The 15,981-nt window shown below is 41.7% G+C and overlaps 1 protein-coding gene across 6 annotated transcripts in view; it reads right to left on the reverse strand.

The window, feature by feature from the left end:
* Positions 1-3,919: 3,919 nt before the first annotated feature.
* The window catches only part of HELLS (helicase, lymphoid specific), a 53,291-nt gene continuing 41,229 nt past the window's right edge, over positions 3,920-15,981 (reverse strand). Inside the window, exons 19-23 of one of the 6 annotated variants that reach the window (XR_014492751.1) lie at positions 11,313-11,472; positions 8,573-8,669; positions 8,139-8,215; positions 4,898-5,220; positions 3,920-4,551 (exon numbers count right to left, since the gene is read on the reverse strand). Coding sequence is in view for 2 of the 6 variants with exons in the window: in XM_083364631.1 (XP_083220757.1) it covers positions 5,093-5,220; positions 8,139-8,215; positions 8,573-8,669; positions 11,313-11,472 (462 nt within the window). In the remaining 4 variants the exon portion in view is untranslated. Of the gene's footprint in view, positions 5,221-8,138; positions 8,216-8,572; positions 8,670-11,312; positions 11,473-12,144; positions 12,337-15,981 lie in introns of those variants that run through there. The other 5 variants (XR_014492752.1, XM_083364632.1, XM_083364631.1 and 2 more) reach the window with 5 other exon arrangements.

Below are 15,981 nucleotides of genomic sequence, written 5' to 3' on the forward strand. Positions count from 1 at the left end.
AAAACCTTTAAAAAAAACTGAGTAAAGGCGTTTGGACTAGCAGCCGTTCAGCTCTAAATGGGAGGAGTGTCAAGGTCATTATAATTTAGTAGCTGACCGGCAGAAGTGATATTTGGAGAATAGGTCAGCAGAGTCTTTTGGGGGTAGTATCCCTTTAAGAGACTGTGTCTGAGGGGAATGACAGTTGGAATCTTTAGCTGCACTTGAACCATTTGCACATAACTGACTACCTTGTATTCTGTATGCTCCCTGAATGTTGTTTCATGTTGTATATTAAACCACAGTGCTTTTGATAAACCACTGTCAGATGTTTGTGATCCTGTGTTGTCACAAGAAGAAATGGCTAAGCACATTGATTTGTGCTTTAAATTGTAAACCGCCCTGAGTCTTCGGAGAAGGGCGGAATATAAATGGGATTTAAAAAAAAATACAAGAAAAAGGCTACGATAATTTATATATTTTTAAACATTATTGTTCTCCCCTTTTGAAGATAGGGACAAATTGTGCTCTTCTCTATTAACTTCTTTACTAGTTCTCCAAGATTCTCAAAGACAATACAGATGGGTTCATCCATGCGGTGGTTCATCAATTTCAGATGATTTAAATTCAAGCAGAGACGAATTTCCTGATCATGGCTCTGCTTATCAAAACATTCAATCAAACTTCATCTTGCCCTTCACAATGACCTAGTCCTAGTGCGATGTTCTCAGCTTTGGCAACCTTATGATGTGTGGACTTTGACTCCCAGAATTTTCCAACCACCGTGGGAATTATATAATAGTCCAAATATCTGAAATGGCTGTCAGGTAAAACACAGAGTGAAATTTTATAGAGTTGTTTCAGAATACCCTAATCACCCAAACTCTTGGAGTCTTGAGCTTCCTTCTTAGAAAGTAGTACAGTTGTAGCTATTCCTTGAAATATCTCCCCAAAAGTATTAGCAAAAGACAATTGTCAGTGGGATTAATAAATCTTGGAAATTGTACTGACATGTCCTTAGACTTTGCTCCTGGTAGATAGCATGCTCATGAACTAGTAGTCCAGTCAACATGTTTGTTTCAAATCATTTTGATATAGAGCAGAGAGCTTCCATTGCCTATTTCTGCTGTAGGACTTACTTCACTGAACTGATAAATTCTTATCCCTTCTTATCAACTGCTATAAACCTGAATGTATTGTAAATATATACCAGGAAGTTTGTTTTTTAGGCAGGAAGAGAAATATGCCATAAGCATACAATGATTCCTGCTGTTCTTAAAGGACCACCAGTAGACTTTTAATTCTTGCGGTTCTTTTCTTACTCTTCTCAGGCTAAATGATAAATTCTTGGCCTAGTTGGAAAATATTAATGTTCATTGAATCTTCCAGGAATTTCAGTTTTTGTATTCATTTGTTCAGCAAAACAATTCCATGCTCTTTACCTGGATAAACCTATGTTATTTTGTTCTCTCCCCTTTATTGTTTTGCTCTGCTCCAAGTAGATTTCTTCTTCTTTTAGGGGAGGCAGTTATGTCAGGTCCCTTCCTTTAGATCTCTTGTCATTGACGCTGCCATCCAGATGAGAGGGGGGACCTTTGGAGCTCTCCTGTGATGTTTAGCTTTACTTTGTTTACTCTGTTCCTCTACCCTTTGATGTACCTTTCTGGGGAATGTTAGGGGGAAGTGCCTAAGGCTATCTACTTTGCCTCACACCAAGGAAGTTAGGTTTATCCGGGTAAAGAGCATGGAATCGTTTGAGCAGTCTAGAGGCTCTAACCTATTTCTTGTGAATTAACACATTTTGGGATGTGGTGAGGTCTTTCCATGCTATGAGGTATTGTGTTGTTCCATATTTACAGAATCAAGGATCTCTTTAATTTCAAAATGTTGCCTGGGAACATCTGCTTATCGTAGCTTCTGTCCAGAGTTCTCACATCTTTGCAACTCTGGATTGGCTCTTATGGACTGGGCAGTTGGGAGGTGTTTTGAACAATGGGGTTTAGCCTAATGGTTTCACCTGGGAACTTCAGATTCTGCCTGCCTTCTCTTGCTTTCACTCTCAATAAAAGTTCCTTTTAAAATGATGCCAGTTTCAAGAGTTCTGGTTTCTTGAGAGATTCAGCTGAGGCAGGGCTTTACATCGACAGCATGTTTCAACACCTCTAGCAAGTCACTAAAACAGGCATTTTGTTCCATTGGCTGATAGCTTAACTTGTATAGTTATGACATTCCTCTTGATGTCTAGCCTCAGCCTACTTCTATCTGGTTTTTCCATGGGTTTTGATCCTGTCTGCTGGGCAGTAACAGTATTAGATCTCTCTCCTGTACTACTGCTACATCAAATCTTTCATATTTTGTCTTTCATGTGACATGTGTGTCTGCCGTTTGCATAAATGGAGCTGCACGTGTGCGAGTCCTTGCTAACTGCTCATGTAAATGTGTGTGCATGTGTGCATTTGCCCAGAACCATCCCCTTGGCCCATCCTTCCCGTCGGCTCCCAAAACCGGAAAAGTTGGGGAACTCTACTTTAGAAAAATATATTAATAAATTTCCTTCTCTGTGCTTAATTGCAGAAATTTGTTACAAGTTTCTGAAAACTCCATTTTGTTTTCTATGTGCATTTTCCCCCTTTCCCTCTTTAATATTATTTTTTTCTCATTCTTTTCATGATATTGGATGATGATTAGGCTATGACCGCTCCAGGTTCTTAAGTTTCAAGGCTGTGGTAATATGGTTTAGCTGTTCTTTGGTATTATCTGTCCCGATATGTATCAGTGGGAAGGGGACTTGATAAGTCTTGGAAATTCTTCTATCTTGCCCTATCTTGCTCCTGACAATCGGCATATTTCACTAGCTGATAGACACTACCAACATGCTTGTTACAGTTCTTCAGAGCAGTAGGATACCAAGTGCTCCATCACTGAAGTTTTTTAAAAAAGAGATTGCACAGCCATTTGTCCAGATAGTATAAGGTGTCCCGCTTGAGCAGGTATAGAAGACCTCCAAGGTCCCTTCTAACTTCAGCGTTCCATCCTTCCGAGGTAGGTAAAATGAGGACCCAGATTGTTGGGGGCAATTAAGCTGACTTTGTAATAATGCCGCTTGGGGGTGTATGAAAGCCCTAATAAGCAGGCATATACATAGAATGAAGGCTACTGCTAAGCTTGTAAGCCGCCCTGAGTCTTCGGAGAAGGGCGGGATATAAATGGAATTAAAATAAATAAATAAATAAATAAATAAATAACTGTTATTCTGTATTTTTCCATGACACACCATAAGAGCAGTTTAGTAATGGAACTAATTACGCAGGAAGATGGTGAACTTCCCTACATTGGATATGTTAAAACAAAGGCTTGTCTTAAGATGCTTTAATTTGGATCTCACACTGTGTTGGAGTCTACTTCTTTCAACTCCAGAACACTGAAAATCTGACAAAAATAATCATGAATGTTTTGGTTCAAGACGACATGATATTCTTCACTGAGAAAATGTAATTCTAAATTGGACTACACTGGGTGTTGATATAACAAATTCATGCACTCATGAATTATTATTCTATGACTGAATAAGCCATGTGTCACAAGTGGGCTGTTGACCTACAACACAGATCAGTTTCAAATCCAACCTAAACTATTGAAGCTTCCTGGTGACTTTGGGCCAGGTGCACACTCAGTCCAGTCTTCTCCACGGGGTCAGTTTCTCTTTTAATACATATTAGACTCATTCATTTTCTTGGCCTTGTGTTTAATAAGCTTCTCAACTCTCTTTTGTTCCTTTTTGCTAACGAGTATTTTAATCATTCTAATCTTTTAACTAATTTGCAAACAGAAGTTTGAATATTCTGCCTCCTTCAATTAATTTCCTGGTTCTTTCAACTCTGGCAAAATATATACAAAGAGAAACTCTTCTTTTAGATGAATTGAATATTAAACTATTGCCAACAAAGTCTAAAAGATGTTCAAACAGAATATTAAAAAGAAACAAAAACAGTATTACGGTAATTGGTGACAGTAAAATAGCTAAAGGAGACAGATAAATGTGCTGTACTGTAACTTGTATACAAAGTTAAGTAATGCTTGCCAGGAGCAGTGATTAAACAAAACATATTTCAAGCAAAATAGCATTTATTTGTAATGTCAACACAAACTGAAGTAGTACAATCAAGGGTTGTAAACAAATACTCTGAATATCTTCTGTTCATAAAACATACTAAAAGCGAGAAGTAAAAAATTAGATGTAAAATTTCTTTAGCCGAAATTCTGCAGTAATGTGTATAGATTAGTCAGTTACCAACTACTCAAGACAAAAATAGAATCTAAAATTTCTCAGGTATTAAGAAGAGGCTCCAAGATCCACTTTTCATATACAAAAATGTAGCAACTAACACTTCAGAGCTTTTGACAATGCTTTTTGAAACAGAGACCAACAGTATCCAGGTTCAGATTACAAAGGGGCAGAAATATTATTTACGTGCCCAAATTCTGAAGTACCAGTTACATGCTAGGATCATCAGTGTTCTCTAGTATCATAAACTTGCCCATTTTTTCTTTCAGTCTCTCAGAAGTTTTCATCTGATCTGGAAGAAATGAAGCACACAGCTCAGAGGACCACAGACAAACAGTGTTCTTCACAGATTTCCATTTAAACAAAACTGGGCTTCTTAAATGTCTGAAAATCCATCATTCTTTGTGTGGAATTCCATTTTTTTCAGGAGGTAATTTTTTAATAGTTAATTTTTTTTGAGGTGGGTAGGTTACTTTCAGGAATAGAGATAAAACTCTGCTTCTTTCACCGGAATGCACAATTATTGTTATAGGGCAAAATTGTCTTAGGGCAAACTCATCCCATAGCCATTTATTAAAATGACATCCAATGTTTTACCATTTCAAGGTTCTGACCCTTATTAAAGATACTTACGTTTTTGGAACATAATGTGGGAAGATTTGGAAATCTCTGAATGTTTGAGAAGTGACACAAAGAAACAATTTCATGTGTAGAGATGTCCAATACAATGCAGGGGTTGGTACGCCCCAGGCAGCTGACAGTCTCCAAAGGCTGGAGTGTGTCCCCCATTTATCTCACTCACTAGAAGGAAGCAGGAATTTGCTTTCCTTACAGTGAGGAATGTGTGTCAAGTATGTCTGGAATAGAAAATTCATCCAGACTGGTCAGGTACGAACTTCTGGTTCTGGGCAGATAGCCTGCAATGCTATATTCTAACCATTGCACCACCACGGCTTCTATATTAAAAGATATAAACAGTGTGATGATAACTGCTCTGTATTGCACTGTTCAGACCACACATAGAATACCATATTCAATTTTGTTTGATTGCCAGAGTACAAGAAGAATGCTGAGGAACTGGAAAGAGTGCACAGAACAATAACAAAGATGGTGAAGGACTGGAGGCTAAATCGTGTGAAAAATAGTTAAAGGATCTGGGTGTGGTCAGCCAAAAGAAGAATGAAGGGAGACCTGATAGCAGTCTTCCAATACCTGAAGGGCTTTTACCACAGAGGGTATGGATTACAGTGTCTATAATCGAAGTTTTATCCATAAGGCATGGAGTTGAAACTGTGGAAAATTAATACAGTATAAAACTGTTCCTTTTTAATCAACCAAAATGCCCACTTTATGGAAAATGAACCTTTTAGACCTCACAAATTCTATCACCAGATCTTTAGGATGGGAAAAAAAGGAAATATCAAACATAATAGTTGCTTAATAGAGGTAGGGAAATACTTGGTGGTGATGTATGGTATTAAACTGAGGTAATGGTATGGGGTAATAACATACATTTATCAGGAAGCCCAAGAGTATAGGAAAATACTACTCAAATGACCCAACTGAGGACCTGCACAGTGTCAGTGATAGTATAAGGCCTATAGGAAAGAGTTATTTGAAAAGGCAAGGAGTCACATTGTAAATGCCCCTGAGGATAGGGAAGGGCCTGTATTGATTAAAAACAAACATCAAAGTTATTGGTCTACTCAAAACTCTCCCTCCCTCCCTCTCTCTCTCTCTCTCTCTCTCTCACACACACACACACACACACACACACACTACATGAGAAAGACTTGTTGGTGGGGTGGAAACAAGAAGGAAAGATCAGAGATATAACTGGAAACAGAGTAGTAAATGTTTAATCCAGTTTCACTGGTTGGGACAGAAATACAGATGATAGAAACAAAAGATTTTATATGGCTGTGGCTTAACCCAGAGGCTGACCACCTTACTTCAGGAAAACATACATGTGGTATATAGGTAGAACATAGAATCATAGGGCTGGAAGGGACCCTAGAGGTCTTCTAGTCCAATCCCGATTAAAGCAGGAGATCTTATATAATCCCAGTCAAATGGTTACCCAGTCTTGAAAACCTAAAGTTTGAAAGTGATCGAGTATTCACAACTTTGGGAGGCAAGCTGTTCCACTGATCAACTGTTCTGTCAGGAAATTTCTCATTTCTAAGTTGGATCTCTCTTTAACATGCTTCCACCCATTATTTGTCCTGCCCTTTGGTGCTTTGAAGAATAAGTCAATCCCCTCTTTTTTGTGACAGCCCCTCAAGTACTGGAGGACAGTTATGTTCACCAAATCCTTCTCTTCGATAGGCTAGAGACATACCTAACTGCCTCAACTGTTCATCATATGATTTAGCCACCAGATCCTGTATCACCTTTGTTGATCTTCTTTGCACGCTTTCTAGGGTCTCAGCATCTTTGTTATAATGTGGGGACCAGAACTATACTACAGAACACAGAACAATATTCCAAGTGTGGCCTCATTAGTGCAGTATACTGATATCACTTCTCAAGATCTTGATGATATCCTGCTGTTGATGCAGCCAAGGACTGCATTGCTTATTTGACCCAGATACTACCTTTCCATACCTACGGATTTAGGTTTTCCTGCCTAAGTGCAGGACTTTGAATTTCTCACCAGTGAACTGCATCTTATTAGATAAAGCCCAGTGCTCAAGTCTGTCAAGATACTTTTGAATCTACCTTCCAAAGTGTTAGCAATTCCCCCAACTTGGTGTCATCTAAAATATGATGAGTTACCCTTCTATCCCCTCATCTAGATAATTTATAAAGATGTTGAAGAATACTGGGCCCAAAACAGAACCTTTAGATATCTTACTGCATGATTCCCTCCATACAGATGTAGTTCCATTGAGGACTACACACTGGGTGTGATTAGTCAGAGAATTCGAATCCATATGGTGATGGTAGTGTATATCCTTACCAAGAAGTAATCTGTGGTCTACTTTGACAAAGGTCTTACTGAAGTCCAAGTATACTATGTCCACAGCATTTCTCTGGTCCACTAATTTAGTCACTTTATCAAAGAAGGATATAAGGTGTCTGGCACAATCTGTTTTTAACAAACTCATGCCAACTTCTAGTAATCTTGTTCATTTCTAGGTGCTCACAAATCTTCTGGTTATCTTTTCCAGGATTTCGCCAGGTCCTGAGGTCAAGCTAATTGGCCTATAACTTCCTGGATCCATTTTTCTGTAGATTGAAACCACATCAGCTCTTTTCCAGTCTTCTGGTATTCCCCTGTGCTACGGGGACTTTGAAAGATTATATTCAATGGCTCTGAGATTACATCTGCCACCTCCTTCAATACCCTGGGATGCAAACCATCTATTCCAGATGATTTGTGCTCGTTCAGGGTGGGTAGGTATTCTCTTACTATTTCCTTGCCTATCTGGATTTATATATCTGTTCTATTTCCCTCAGGGCTGCTTTTGATAAGTTGGGCTACTTTTTCCTTTTACATAAAAAAATGCAAAAAGGGATTAAGCAGGTCTGCTTTCTTCCTGCTGCCTGGCACCTTCTTGCCATCTGCTTCCATTAGTGGGCCTATTGTTTCTTTTACCTTCTTCTTGTTCCTTATGTACTGAAAAAAACCTTTCAATATGGTGTAAAGCAAGACACATCCTGGGAAAAAGGCTGTACTGTGTTTATGTGTGGTTGCTATGATATTTGTCAAAGAGTTAAATGTAAAATAATAACCTGGAGAGAGCAAGAGGGATATACATAAGCATACTGGTGCTCACCACCTCAGTACTACATATAAATTGATATTTAGAATGAATTTTTTAAAATAATGCAATAAAACAGAAGGCATACTAATATATCTAATACTTACTGATAAGGTCACTTCTGTCCAGTAGTAGCTCTAAATCTTTGTCAGTTATTACCTTTTCTCTTGAACCTTTAATTTCTCTAGAAAAAGAAATATTTTATTAATTTCCCTGGCTTAACTTCTTGGCAATGACATTAGCTTTAGTTGTAAAAATGTTTCCTTCATGTAATAATTTGTTCCGTGTGGGGAACCAGTGTGATGTAGTGATTAAGGCTTGAACCAGGAATCGAGAAATTCAGGTTCTGGTCTATCCTAAGCCACCGAAACCTGCTGAATAATGTTGGGCTTGTCACTCTGCTTTAACCCAACCCAACCCAACCCACAGGGTGGATGTTGTGGGATAACAGAAAGACAAAGTGCTATGTATGCCATCTTGTATTACAAAAAGAAAAAAATAGAAAATAAATCAAATACACAAGGAAGCAAGCAGATCATACCTGTCATAATCCCTGGACTGCAGCAATTCTATTAACTCTTTGGGATCTAAGCAGCTCTTTGACTGGTTTATTCCAAATTTACCACCTTTGAACTGATCTTAAAGGGAAACAAGAAAAAATATATTGTTATTGATCAGCACTCTCACTCTGTCAGTGATTTTTTTATTAAATATGCTGTACAAACTGTCAGTCATTTTGGTAATTCTAAAATAGAAGAATGATATAATTATGGAAAATTAATGCAAACACAAATATTTTCCAAAAGGAGCTCCTTGATATTATATATAGAGGAAGAAAATAGTCATTTTGGATTCATGTTTATATAGTGCAAATATTGTTAGTTGTAGATATTAAAGAATTAATACAAAAAAATAAATAAATTAAAGCACTGCATAAATAGCATCCCATTTCCAAGATCACTTGACTTAACACAAGTAGGCATCATTGCTGTCAGAGAATACAGGGCAAATTACTCTGAATCTAGCAGCACAAAACTATCTTTAGACATTTACTCAGTATCATTTTCTGATCTATTTCTCAGACAAGAAGTCCCTTCAAAGACTTTATTTATTTTTATAGTCCTAAAAGCTGGATTCTGAAAATTGAAAGATTTCTTAGAATCAGACTAGGTTCTTCATTCTTTTACACCGTAAATATAAACTGTAAGCTGAAGTACACAATTGTTTGAGGTACATTATTGAGGTAATAATGTATCTCAAACAATCTGAACTACCAATGACTTCTTCATTTGCCCTCCATTTAGCAACTGAGAATCTCCCTTGTTCTAAGGAAATCTTTTCAGCCATGTCAGTAGAATGATTGAAAGGGCTGTTAGAAGTAACAACATATCTTGTATTAACCTTGATCAAATACCGTAATCAACTTTATATTCCTTCCATTTACTTCTAACAGTGTTAATTTTTAGTTCACACAAATATGGTCAGATTTAAGGATTTCATTTCTCTTAATTTCTTCTTTGTCCCATCTTTAAATTTATAGTAAGCCTCTTGGTAAATTCATTAGGAAAAAATTATACAGGTCACTCTCTTTTAGTTTATCACTTGTATTTCTCTTTTAAATTTTAAAGTCTCAGTTTTTTTGTGGATCCCAGTGAAGCATCTTTGTCTAAGTAAGCTCTTGGTCTGTCAATTGTAAATCCATTCTTGATACTTTCTTGCCAGATAAAATTTGTTCTACATGTTTTTTTGTTCAATACCATCTTTTGGACATAATGTATCCATAGAAGCTGGTATTATTACTGACACTATTGATATTGTCACTACTTTTTTCTGATTCCATTTTTCAAGTCTCCTTATGTATTTTTATCACTAGAACATTTTGAAGTTTTATAAATCTTTCCTCCACCTATAAAATGTATCTTCTTCTAGTGTCCAGTTTTTGAAATTATGAATTGAAAGTCTCTACTGTAGTGTGTGTGCAAAATGGTTTATCCCATCATTTCCTGGATTTCAAACCTGTGGAAAATCACTGTCCTGCAATCTCCTTGTGAAGAGCAGCCATCTAGAACACACACCAACAAATTCTCATCCTCTCCTTATCCAGAGAGGTTTGAAGGAACCAGACTATTCACTGGTTCCTTGGTCTTTGCTGTAGTTATTAGCAGAAGACTTTAGTCAGGTACTGAATTTTCTGAGTTTTTACACAACTACATTTAGCATCCCAGCTGCAATCTAATCTAAGCCTGACAACTCTAGCAACAATCATCCATGCCTTGATTACATCATGAATATACTTACAGCCTACTAGTTCTTAGGCTACCCTCTGAAGAATACATTCTGGCTTCATTTGGTTCAAAATGCGGCAACGTGATACTCATTAACTATATTAAAAGTTTAGCCATGATGCCATTTTTTACAGGATACACCAATATAAACTGTTGCTTTTGATTTTTAAATGCCACATAGTCTGGCTGCCTAAAAGAAGTATCTGTCTCATTATGGGTCTGTAGGTCATCAAGATATGCAGGATATGCCTTTCTGAAGTTGTCTGAGCTCCTGGGATATAGAAGGATGATGGAGAGGATCTTCTCCTGGGTGGCTCCCAAGCTGTAAAAAATTCTCCATAGGACTGGAATTAGAAGCCAGAGACATATTTGTTTGAAAAATGTTAGTAAAGGCTTTCAGTAATGATTTATATTTTATGTTGTTGTTGACAGATTGTCCTTGTAGTCTGTGCTAATAAAGAAACAAATAGCTTTTAAATGGAAGACAAATGTCAACTACCATGTTTCCCAGAAAATAAGACCTGGTCTTATTTTTATTTTTTTGCCTCCAGAAGAGGCACCAGGTGTTATTTTCAGGGGGTGGGTGGGGTGTCTTTTCCACTCACCTCACAGTGGCGGCACCAACAGCTCCGTCCTGCCCGCCCCCTTCTTCTGTGGCCAAATTCTACAGATTGATTCCATAGCTTGGTTCTTGGCTGCAGAAGCCTTCCAGAAAGGCCTCTGACTGCGAAATGCAGGCCCAAGCTCTTTAGCTGCTACTTTGGCTGCAGAAGAAGTGGGCCGGTGAGGCAAGTGTCGATCCATGGGAGGCCTGGCTGCAATGGTAAGCTCCACCCCACCCTAGCTTGTTTAGGCTCGCACCTCACCCCAAAACTAGGGCTTATTTGGGGGGAAGGTCTTACTTTCAGGGAAACATGGTAACAAAACCTCATAACTAGGGGTCCAACAAAGAAAATTGTGAACATGATTTCTAAGAGTTATAGAGATATTACTAACTTTTGTGGATAATCAGCTTCTCTAATTTCCTTTTGGCAGCAGCCCTTTCCACAATCTTCTGGTCAATAGTATTTACGGTTACAAAACGATATACAACCACTGGCTTTGTCTGACCAATTCTGTGACATCGGTCTTGTGCTTGAAGGTCAGACTGAGGGTTCTATGAAATGAAAATATATAAATTTAATATTTATCTTTTCATCTCCATGTAAACAATCCTACTTAGGAAAAAGAATTTCTGACTTGTTAACAATTTGGAAAAAAAAGTTCTCTGAGAGATGGGGACAACTGACCAGGGCTTTTTTTTGTCATAGAATGCTCAGAACGGAGTTCCGGCACCTTTTTTGGATGGAACCTTGTAGGGTAGGCAAGGCGAGTTGTATGACATGTGTGAATTCTGGCACCTTTTTCTTTTACAAAAAAAAAAAAAAAAACACTGCAACTGACTATGACTTATCTACAAAGTAGTGCAACAATAACAGACACCACACATCAGGTGAAGAGGCAGCTGTGCCTGCTCAGATGATGATGCAGCTGCTTTAAAGCATTCCTAATAGGTGTTACATGCATACCTCCAGATGCTTCAAATCACAGGTCACCCTTAGAATCTGAAACTTTGTATAACCTTTATTAAAAATCCTGAATACTTTATATGTATTCTTGATCTTTAAGCATGTCAAGAAAATGTAATACTTTCTGGTCTATTCTCAAATGCAACAATAGACGTTTTCAGATGCTAGGTGACCCCAAGAAACCTTCCATTCTAAGCTGAAATATCATGAGAGTTTATGAGATTTTAAGCATTTAAAAGTATTTATATATATATATCTACATTTTTATTTCATTCCAAGGATCTCCTGTTTGGTTAAAGATGTCAAAGATGCTTTGGGGCCTCCTGGCTCCACATTGCTCAGGCTTGTTTATTGTGACAAGCAGAGGTTTTTCATGTTCTTACATACATTCTTGAAGAAATCACAGAAATGAATCTGGCATTTTCTGTTGGCACCAAGTTGGATTCTGCTGGCTGTTAAATTGCAGAAAGTACTACAAAGGTAAGGATAGAGCAAACTTTTGATGGAATTTTATAACTATAATAATGCTGTGGACTGAATTTTTGACAACTGTACACATCGCTATGGATTCTCCCATACTAAGTGGCAACGAAAGAACTGAACTGTGTTAATTTTGTTATCCCTAATTACTTTGCCTGTTTTTGAAGTGTGCCAAGTTGAGGCCTTTAATTAGGAGAATAAGAAAAAATGTAATGTTCTCCAGTTAAATTTTGAATTTGAGAGACAAAGTCTTGTTAGAAACATTACACTGTATCTATGGTTGGTAGAATTTAGCATGCTTAAGGAAAATACCGTATATACTTGAGTATAAGCCGAATTTTTCAGCCCACTTTTTGGGCTGAAAAACTCCACTTCGGCTTATACTCCAGTCAACAAAAAAATTTTACCGAGGACTTGCGCGCGGCCGAGGCTTCGGTGCTTCCCTCCAGAGGAAGAAGGCGCTGGATGCGGCCGGCTCTGCGGGGAAGGGGGAGCGGCGGCAGGGGCGACGGAAAAGCCGCAAAAACGGTAGGAGAGATGCTGACTGGCGGCGGCCTCGGAGGAGGCGGAGGGGGAGGAGGGAGGGAAGGGTGACCGGGCAGGGGAGGGGGGGGTGAGCCAGAAGGAAAAGGGAAAGTCATCCCGCAGAGCGGTTGCGAAAAGAGGGAGGAGATAAGCCAGCCCGGTACCTGGATCCGCTTCCTGTGTCTCCTCTGCTCTGCCATGATGTCCCCGTTTTGGTCTCCTGGTGACGTGGGGCTGAGCCGGAAAAGGGGGAGGGGGAGACCGAGGGAGGGAGGAAAGAAGAGAGAGAGAGAGACGAGCTAGCGTCAGCCAGCGGTGTCACGCGGGGCAGCAAGCCATTAGGAGCCCTTGGGGAGGCAGCGCAGTCTGGCCGCTGGGCTTGTGTGTGTGTGTGTGTCCCATCTGCAAAGCTTCCGAGGAAGGAGAAGCGGGATACTGGTTGGGGGGGAGCGGCAAAAGCGGGGGGGGGGGAGAGAGAAACGGCTCCGCCTTTGGTTCCCCCTCCTAAAGCACAGGGGCGCTAGAGAAAGTTTGGAGTTGGGTAAGGAAGCGCAAAATTCAGGAAGAAAAGCGGGGCGGCAGGCAAACGGGAGACCTGTACAAGGGGGAAGGGGAACTCTCTGCTTTGTGTGTGTGTGTGTGTGTGTGTGTGTGTGTGTGTGTGGCCCATCTGCAAAGCTGCCGAGGAAGGAGAAGCAGGATACTGGTTGGGGGGGGAGCGGCAAAAGCGGGGGGGGGGGGGGAAGAGAAATGGCTCCGCCTTTGGTTCCCCCTCCTAAAGCACAGGGGCGCTAGAGAAAGTTTGGAGTTGGGTAAGGAAGCGCAAAATTCAGGAAGAAAAGCGGGGCGGCAGGCAAACGGGAGACCTGTACAAGGGGGAAGGGGAACTCTCTGCTTTGTGTGTGTGTGTGTGTGTGTGTGTGTGTGGCCCATCTGCAAAGCTGCCGAGGAAGGAGAAGCAGGATACTGGTTGGGGGGGAGCGGCAAAAGCGGGGGGGGGGAGAGAGAAACGGCTCCGCCTTTGGTTCCCCCTCCTAAAGCACAGGGGCGCTAGAGAAAGTTTGGAGTTGGGTAAGGAAGCGCAAAATTCAGGAAGAAAAGCGGGGCGGCGGGCGAACGGGAGACCTGTACAAGGGGGAAGGGGAACTCTCTGCTTTTGTGCGTGCGTGCGTGCGTGTGTGTGTGTGTGTGTGTGTCCCATCTGCAAAGCTGCCGAGGAAGGAGAAATGGGATACTGGTTGGGTGGGGGAGCGGCAAAAGCGGGGGGGGGGGAAGAGAAATGGCTCCGCCTTTGGTTCCCCCTCCTAAAGCACAGGGGCGCTAGAGAAAGTTTGGAGTTGGGTAAGGAAGCGCAAAATTCAGGAAGAAAAGCGGGGCGGCAGGCAAACGGGAGACCTGTACAAAGGGGAAGGGGAACTCTCTGCTTTGTGTGTGTGTGTGTGGCCCATCTGCAAAGCTGCCGAGGAAGGAGAAGCAGGATACTGGTTGGGGGGGAGCGGCAAAAGCGGGGGGGGGGGAGAGAGAAACGGCTCCGCCTTTGGTTCCCCCTCCTAAAGCACAGGGGCGCTAGAGAAAGTTTGGAGTTGGGTAAGGAAGCGCAAAATTCAGGAAGAAAAGCGGGGCGGCAGGCAAACGGGAGACCTGTACAAGGGGGAAGGGGAACTCTCTGCTTTGTGTGTGTGTGTGTGTGTGTGTGTGTGGCCCATCTGCAAAGCTGCCGAGGAAGGAGAAGTGGAGGAGGCAGTGGCGGCGGAGGCGGCCGCAGCACCGGCAGCCTTCCGCTTTTGCCGCTTTTGTGTGTGCGTGTGTGTGTGTCCCATCTGCAAAGCTGCCGGGGAAGGAGACACACAAAGACACACAAAAGCGGCAAAAGTGGAAGGCTGCCGGTGCTGCGGCTGCTGCCGCCACTGCCTCCTCCATTTCTCCTTCCTCGGCAGCTTTGCAGATGGGCCACACACACACACGCACACACAAAAGCGGCAAAAGCGGAAGACTGCCGGTGCTGCGGCCGCCTCCGCCGCCGCCACTGCCTCCTCCACCCAACCAGTATCCCGCTTCTCCTTCCTCGGCAGCTTTGCAGATGGGACACACACACACACACACACACACACACACAGACACACACACAAAGCAGAGAGTTCCCCTTCCCCCTTGTACAGGTCTCCCGTTCGCCCGCCGCCCCGCTTTTCTTCCTGAATTTTGCCCTTCCTTACCCAACTCCAAACTTTCTCTAGCACCCCTGTGCTTTAGGAGGGGGAACCAAAGGCGGAGCCGTTTCTCTCTCCCCCCCCGCTTTTGCCGCTCCCCCCCAACCAGTATCTTGCTTCTCCTTCCTCGGAAGCTTTGCAGATGGGACACACACACACACACACGCACACACAAAAGCGGCAAAAGCGGGGGGGGGGGGGAGAAAGAAACACCTTGTTCTCTCGTCTCAGCGGAGACTTGTTTCGGGGGATCCAGCCTCTGTCACCCCCTTCTCTCAGCTGGGCAGCTGACAGAAAGGGGCGGCAGAAGCTGCATCCCCCGAAAGAAGTCTTCGCCGAGAAAATGGGCGCTGAGATTTTCTCGGCGAAGACTCACCTTCTCCCGTTCATCACATTCTTCGGTAAAGAGATTCACTCGATCCATGGTTTCAAGGTTGGGGTAGAGAAATCCCGGTTTTTTAGACTTTGCATCTTGTTTTGCTTCCTCGGTTCCCACGAAGCCCGAAATTCTTTTTTCCCCCCTCTGGTTTCTGCCCAACTGTCAACTCGTGGTAAAACAAACAAACAGAAAGCCCCCCCCCTCTCTCTCTCTCTCTCTAACGAATTGAACAGGCACCCAAGCTATCAGGTGATGGCGTTCACGCTTGGGTGTTTGCGCGGATCAGAAACGGAAGGAGAAATTCATTTCTGCTTGCAATTCACTATCTCGGGCATCCCTGAGAGAAGAGAGCTTTTAAAGAAGCAGCTGCAAAATTCGTTCATCCTCATCCTCATCCCCTCTCTCTCTCTCTGTGTGTGTGTGTGTGTGTGTGTGTGTGTGTGTGTGTGTGTGTGGTGTGTTATCTCGAACCAGATGGGATGGCAAAGTCAAATGCAAATGGGGAT

Source organism: Vipera ursinii (assembly GCF_947247035.1).
Source record: "Vipera ursinii genome assembly, chromosome: 5".
Taxonomy (NCBI): domain Eukaryota; kingdom Metazoa; phylum Chordata; class Lepidosauria; order Squamata; family Viperidae; genus Vipera; species Vipera ursinii.